The sequence below is a fragment of the Catharus ustulatus genome, chromosome 1, assembly GCF_009819885.2.
Source record: "Catharus ustulatus isolate bCatUst1 chromosome 1, bCatUst1.pri.v2, whole genome shotgun sequence".
Taxonomy (NCBI): Eukaryota; Metazoa; Chordata; class Aves; order Passeriformes; family Turdidae; genus Catharus; species Catharus ustulatus.
Genome location: NC_046221.1, coordinates 152,434,220 through 152,441,427, shown reverse-complemented (window position 1 = coordinate 152,441,427; position 7,208 = coordinate 152,434,220). Strand labels below are relative to the sequence as shown.

At 48.6% G+C, this 7,208-nt stretch overlaps 1 protein-coding gene across 4 annotated transcripts; it reads left to right on the top strand.

Moving 5' to 3' along the window:
* Nucleotides 1-451: 451 nt before the first annotated feature.
* On the top strand, nucleotides 452-5,456 carry LRATD2 (LRAT domain containing 2). 4 transcript variants are annotated; one of them, XM_033072767.2, is made up of 2 exons: nucleotides 452-537; nucleotides 1,362-5,456. In XM_033072767.2, exon 2 carries the CDS (start codon nucleotides 1,367-1,369, stop codon nucleotides 2,261-2,263), a length of 897 nt encoding a protein of 298 aa, XP_032928658.1. In that variant the 5' UTR covers nucleotides 452-537; nucleotides 1,362-1,366; the 3' UTR covers nucleotides 2,264-5,456. The 4 variants fall into 4 exon arrangements, with proteins under 4 accessions (XP_032928658.1, XP_032928676.1, XP_032928667.1 ...); XM_033072785.2 differs by having other exon boundaries at nucleotides 475-552; XM_033072776.2 differs by lacking the exon at nucleotides 452-537 and adding an exon at nucleotides 898-944.
* Nucleotides 5,457-7,208: the final 1,752 nt, after the last annotated feature.

Here is a 7,208-nt window from a genome sequence, read left to right as displayed (position 1 = left end):
AAGAATCATAATCTTCTATATTGAAACAGGGACTTAGCTCCTGGAGTCGGAAAGAAAATAAATTAATAAACCTAATTACACACTCCGAGCATGGAGGAATGGAAGGCGCTAAGTCAGCCCAGGAGAAACGGGCGCTTTGATTGCGCTCACTTTCCAAGTTCCCCGTCACCGATCGCGGCCCCAGGGAGGCACCTCCCGGCACCTCCCGGCGCTCCCGCGGGGCTGCGCGGGGCGGGCGCTCCCCGGGGCAGCTCCGCGCTCTGCGCGGGCAGCGCGGCGCTCGCACGGCCACGCACCGGCTCCGCTTCGCCTCTCGGCGCCGTCCCGGGCAAACTCCGGCGGCGGAGCCTCCCCCCGAGCCACCGGCGGGCCGGGCTGTGGCAGCGCTCCCTTAAAGGCGCCGCGCCTGTGCGAGCGGGGCTGAGCGCGCCGCACGCCCGCTGCCCGCGCACAGCTGCGGCGGCAGCCCCGCGCCCGACCGCCAGCAGCCTCGGCGGGGAGCAGCGCTTGGCATGTAGGAGCGAAGAGAGGGAAAAGGTGCGGGGCGAGGAGGTGAGGGGGAGGAAGCGGGGTGGGGGGGAGGGGGGTGAGGAAGGAAGAAAAAAAGAAAAAACCCGAGCTTAAAAAAAAAAAAAAAAAGAGCTGCCTCTTTAAATGCTGGGGGCTGAGCGCTTGCCGGGGCGTCCGCGGCGGATCCAGCCTCCCTCCCTCCCCTCGGCCGTGCCTCTCCGGCGCTCATGCCCAGGCGCGGAGCCGGCGGCGCGGCGCTCGGGCGCTGCCGCTGCGCGGGGAGCAGCAGCAGCCGCGCCGGGCCGGGGCCGTGATCCCGCCGGGGCCGTGATCCCGCCGGGGCCATGATCCAGCCGGGACCATGATCCAGCCGCGCCCCGCCGCCCGCTCGCCCTGAGCCGCTCCCGGCGCCGCGCAGCCGCCGGCCCCGCGGGGTAAGTTCGGGAGGGCGGGGGAGGCGCACCTGGCCGGCGGCCCGGCACGGCTCACCTGGGCGGCGGGGGGGAGCGCTCTCTGCCGTGCCCAGCTCGGACCTCCCGACCTCCCCAGGCGCTCGCAGCCCCTCTCTAACAGGTGGCTCGGTGCCTGCCCGCTCCCCGCCGGCTCCCGCGCCTCTCTCCTCCTCCTCCTCGCCGCCGCCTAACAGGTGGTGGTGCCGCCGCGCCTTCCTCCGTACAGGTAGGGAAGTGTCGCGTCCCCCCGTCCCCCGGGGCGCTGCTGGAGACTGCGCTGAGCGGGGAGAGCCGGGGCGCCTGTGGAGGGGGAAAGCCGCGATTATGTCCGCGCTGCTTCCCTGGGAGCCGCTGACCCGCGCCCGCCCTCATGGCCCCGCCGTGTGTCTGTCGTTGCAGCGGGCATGGGGAACCAGGTGGAGAAGCTGACCCATCTCAACTACAAGGAAGTTCCCACGGCCGACCCGACAGGTATGGACAGAGATGAAGGGCCCAGGATCGGGGTCTCCTACATCTTTTCGAATGACGATGATGAGCTGGAGCAGCAGCAGGATTCGGTGCACGACCTGGGGGGTGAGAACCCTGCCCTGCAGCCCTACGACCCCCAGCTGCACGAGGTGGAGTGCTCGGTCTATTACCGGGATGAGTGTATTTACCAGAAGAGCTTTTCAGAGGAGGACACGCAGCTAGAGGAGGGTGATGAAGGAGGTGGGGGGCATCTGAGCACCTACACCCCGGAGAACCTGCTGAATAGGTGTAAACCAGGCGACCTGGTGGAGTTTGTGTGCCAAGCCCAGTATCCGCACTGGGTGGTCTACGTCGGGGATTTTCAAGTTGTGCACCTGCATCGGCTGGAGGTGGTGAACAGCTTCCTCACCGACGCCAGCCAGGGCAGGCGGGGCCGCATTGCCAACCAGCTGTACCGCTACAAGCCCCTCAGCCCGGCCGCGGTGGTGCGCAATGCCCTGGAGCAGGTGGGTTGCAAGGATCGGGACTTGAGCTGGAGAAACTCTGAGTGTTTTGCTGCCTGGTGCCGATACGGCAAGCGAGAGTTTAAAATCGGCGGGGAGCTGCGCATAGGCAAGCAGCCCTACCGACTGCAGATCCGGCTGGGTGACAAGCGCAGCCACACGCTGGAGTTTCAGAGCCTGGAGGATCTGATCATGGAGAAGAGGAGAAATGACCAGATTGGCAAGGCTGCTGTGATCCAGGAGCTCTCCAGCCACCTGCAGACTGCAGAAGAGGAGGAAGAGGAGGAGGAAGACCATCATCACCCAGGTGCTCAGACTGCTGTGGAGTAGCAGCCTCAGCACCACCATTCTGCTTAGCCTGGGTGATGGGGATTAAAACTGAAGGCTGCGAAATTGAGCTGTTATAAGCCCTTTGGGCTGCTTCGGTGCAGCTTCATTCCAATCACATGTGAAAGGAAGGGGGAAAGCTGATTAAGTGTCTGTGCTTTAGTGCTTAACTCCTTCAGTGCTAGATGATAAAACCCCTGACTTATTTGTAGAGGATAAAACTCAGGGCAATTCTACCCCTCTCCCACTTATTTCCCTTCCTCTCTGCCATGTTCGCACACAGCCTTTTCCTCAACCATCTGCCAGTAGGCCTGACCCGACAAGATGCTAAATGCCTTTGACATCTACTTATCAGCAGAAGTTAATAGTGTTTAATGCCATTAAGAAGTAGCCAACAACTTCCAGAACATGAGCATGTAGCTCTGAGCATGAGGATATTGTTTTCTCTTCTCTGCTACTGTTTCTCTTCAGCTGTGGCTTCTGTTGGTATTGCAAGGAGCTGCTTCTCACCTGGTTCAAGGCTTCGTGGGTTTGGTAACCAGCTCCCCAGAAGGTGTAAGGCAGAAATCTCCACTGATTTTAATGAAATGGGTTTGATGTGCCTGGTGCCTTCTTAATTGATAGGAGGTTGCAGATGGGCCGGGGGACCTTCTCCTTTGCCATCAACGTGTGGCTTTGGGGACAGGATGTATTTATTTATTGCTGATAGGTCCCAGGGAAGAAAGTTTGCCACCCGACTTACATTCTGTATGCTGGTGTGTGTTGGGACCCCTACAGGCAGATGCTGAGCTGTGTCAGGGCTTGTTACAGGCTGCCTTGACTTTTAGAGCAAATGGCAGAGCTCCTGATCATGCCTGTAATGCACACAGAGGCAGTAGAAGCAGGTTGTTTGTGTGTGAGGGTATGTCTTGACTAAGCTGCCCCTCAAGAGGGTGACCTCTTGGCTGAGTGCTTCTGGCTGTCAGCATGTCACAGGTTCTGCACCACGGTGAACACAGCTGTGATGGAGGGGAGCACAGGCTGGAAGACATCAGAGGCAGGGAGGCTTGGCTGTTCCAAAGCAGTTTCCTCCTCATTAGGGATTTCATATTTCCTTTTTTTACTAATTTCTATGGTATGCAGCTGAGCTATAGCATTAGCGGAGAGGACATGCCTCCAAAGCTGTGCAAGTCCCTTAGGGAAGGTGGAGTGCAGTGCTGCCAGCCCTGAATATTCCCTGAACTTTTATTTGGCTGTTGAACTAATCTGCCAGACAGGCAGCACTGTCAGATCTTTGTCCTGGGATCTGGGGTGTGTAAACAAGCACTGATTTGGAGGCAGTTTCTAATTCAAAATTCCTTCCCCTTAAAGCCCAATATGATGATGTGAACTTGAAGATAAGCTCGAGTTCATTTAAATAATGGAAACTAGCAGTGTGATGTAGACTTGAAGCATAATTTATGTGGTCTTCCCTGAAGCTGTTTACAGTTATACCACAAATAGCAAAGTACGCTATGTCCTTTCCACCCCTGTGACAGGAGCAAAGTTTGTTGTTTAAGAATAGGTAGATACAAGCTTTTGATTAGTTAAGATTATATGAAGCAACTTTGCCAATTTGAGCCAAGTGGATTGTAGTCTCATGTTTTCTGCCTAAAATATACAAGCTAGGATTTGGCCTGTGAAACACCCAAATCCAGGGGGAAGTTTAGCACCAAGCTCCCTTAGAATGCTATAGCTCAGGTGCCTGCACTAAATGTGTTTTTTTTTCACCAATATGCAATTGAGTTACACTCAGGTTACTGTGGTTGTCAAGCAGATGTCTAACCTTGTTTGGAAAGCATATCTACCCCATATCTGTCTGTGATAGGGTTGATATGTGGATGTCTGCACACAGGTTTTATACAACTACTAGTAACTGTTAAAGCTGAAATGATAACTGAGACAGTCTGAAAAAGAGTGAAGGAGAATCTCTCTGTTGTACTTCTGACTGTTATAAGACAACAGATTATCTAGACCATGAGCAAATGTCTAGCTGTGGTTTCTTTCATACTGAAACCTTGTACATAACAAAGTTTATTTCACTGTGTAATATAGCTATGTAAAATAATATTTTCCTAGAGATATTTTTGGAAGTTTAAAAAAAACCCTTCATAACCTTGCATTTGAAAGTAAATTGTTATGCACGTTATTTTCCAGTCCTCTGAATGGGTTTATTTTTCATTCATGATCTAAAGTATATTCTAGGTCATAAAGTATAGAAACTGCTATAAATGTCAAATATTATGTATCTACAGGGTACAAAACAGTAAACTAGTTGTGAAAATATTTTTCCCTTGTGTCTGAAACATCAGAACTATGACACTTAGCCATTTCTCTCCTTCTGAGATATCCTGAATAATCTGGCTTTGTTTTCTATTACTTTTTTGGTTGGTTGGGGTTTGTTGGGTTTTTGTTTTTTGGTTTTGTTTTTTTTTGTTTTGCATGGTTGGATTTTTTTTTTTGTTTTAATTTAAAGAAGGACCAAATCTCTTTGGGAATGGAGAGCAAAGCTTCTTTGACCAACTGAAATCTTGTCTTGTGCTGGTCTTGGTGCTTCTCTGTACCGGTCATGCCTTTTGGGATAAATTCCCCCAGAGGCACGAGGCCTTAGCAAAGAATTCCAGAGCTTGCAGTGCTTTGCTAGGACAGAGAGTGAAGGGGGAGCTTGCCTCGCAGCAGAGTTTGGCATGCATTCTGATGTGTTATAAAACCTCTGTGCTCCTCTGACACCTGGGATACAGGTGTTTGATATTTGGAATCTTAAAATTTCCCTGCAAGCTATGTTTGGGAATTTATTGTCCCCTGACATTCCATTATGTGTAAAAGTAGAAGAGGGTGGAAAGCTCGGTGTTTTTTTTAAATTTTTTTCTGAAAGAGGGTTACCTCCATCCAGGGATTTCTTATTCCAGCAGATAAAGATGCAACTGTTGAATCTTTAACAGGCAGGTTCTTTTCCTTTACCTGTTGCTTAGGCAGTGTTATTTAATAGGTGCTACTAAACACCACTGCACACATTTCCCTAAGCAGCCTGGTTTTAAAGCCATGGACCTGTAATGACCTGGATGTGAGGACAGAAATTGCTGTAGAAACAAGCACGTCTCAACTGCTTGGTTTTTTGTCTTTGCTGTACTTTGCTCAGTTACTGTCTACAGAGTAAGCTGGGATTTCTGGAGCTTGATTTTAAAAAAAAAAAGTCCCAAGAAAACGGACTTTTTTTGTGTATGTGTCTACTTCAGGACTTTTACATAGATCACAAAAGAGAGGAGAAAGGAATAGATAAAGTGCTCTTCTCTGCATCTACTTTAACATAGAAAAATGCAGGTGTGATCCTTCTGCAGAACTTGTGCTTTAGCAAAGGTCTTAAACCTATATTAAGTTTAAAGTCTTGAGTAGACCTTACCTACTTGAGGCCATTTGAGAATCAGTAAGCCTATTCATGTGCTTGAAATTAAGTGTATATTTACATTTCTTTATGGACGAGGGTCTGGAATTTCAATGTGATGTCTCTGGTGGGAGTGTGGAGGATCTGAGGTTGCATAATCAACAGGGGAGAACAAGTAGTGCAGTGAAAACTGTTTCTCAAAGGGCCTCTTGTCCAAATAGAGCTCATGGAACCCAGCCCAAACTTTGGCCTCAGTTTCCCCCTGGAAATCCAGGAGCTGCACTGATTTGGTGAGAGGGGTGTTGTAGCAGTTGTAAGCTAAGCTGGTGATCTGCAGCAGACTTCTCTTGTATCTTCCTCTTGTCATGCTTGAACTTTCCCTTGTATTTTTAACATGTAAAGTTAATATAATTTATTTTAAAAGCCCTTTGATTGTGCAAACACTTAATCTATATGAATTTATTCATTTGGGTATATCTACTGCTGTGAATATCAATATGCACATGTGAAGGCTGGCAAGGCTGAGCCCCAGATGTGCAAATGTAACTCCAGCTAGGAAATGCAGATGAGCAGTCTTATTTCCCTGGAGTATTGGTGTGTTTGATGCAAATAATGCCTTGGAAAAGGTGTTGTAGTAAAACCTACAATTATCCGTTGATTGAGTAATTTTAAAAACACAATTTAGACCTTCACCTTCCATGGCAGTGAACAAAGACACAAACTGAAGACTATTTTGTTATCCCTGATTCTGTGTGAATGCAAGGTATTGATTACAGCAACTCCTCTGGCCTGTGTGGTAGGCAGTTGCAGAGGCAGGGAAAATTCCCAAAAGCTACTTCAAAAACTGTGTTTTCTTACTTGGAAAAATCCGTCCTTCAGACTGAAGGACCCTAGACTATGGAAGTAAACCTTAAATTGTTTTGTATAAATGAAACCGTAGGCAAACTCCTTTTGTTCATTTGATTTCACTATTCCACTCAGTACTATAATAGGTGATATTGTATAATTATCTGTTTCAGGTTTTGAATGTAATGGTGGTTTTCTTTTTCTCTCCTCCTTTGGTTGTTTTACCAAAGGTCTGTCCTTGGCTATGTGAAGTGTGTTGTTGAGTGGTTTCCCACCTGTGCTTTTCTAACAATTAACAGCCCCAACCATAAAGCTAACAGCCATGTAGGAACAAATATTTTTTTGAAAGCAAAATTTTAATTTTGTATAAGAGATCAGAGACTAGAAACAAAGTAGAAGTAGGAAATATGTTGTTTCCTACAGCAGTTTCTATTTGTAAGAAATCTACTGTTAATTGAGTATGCTTGACTACTCTTAAAAATCAGTGTGCAGTGATAAGGCCAGGAGTATTGTATCATGGGCTAAGACTTTCAGATTAGGCTTTTTCTTTAACTGTGAATAGGAAAAAATCAGGGTGAACACCAGTGGTTTAGATGGTTTAAATTCCTTTGCATTAATACTGGATTAGAAGCTTTCTTTAAATGCACACTTGAAATTCCTGACATTGTAACACTTCATGAAATCATACACAATAAGAAGTGT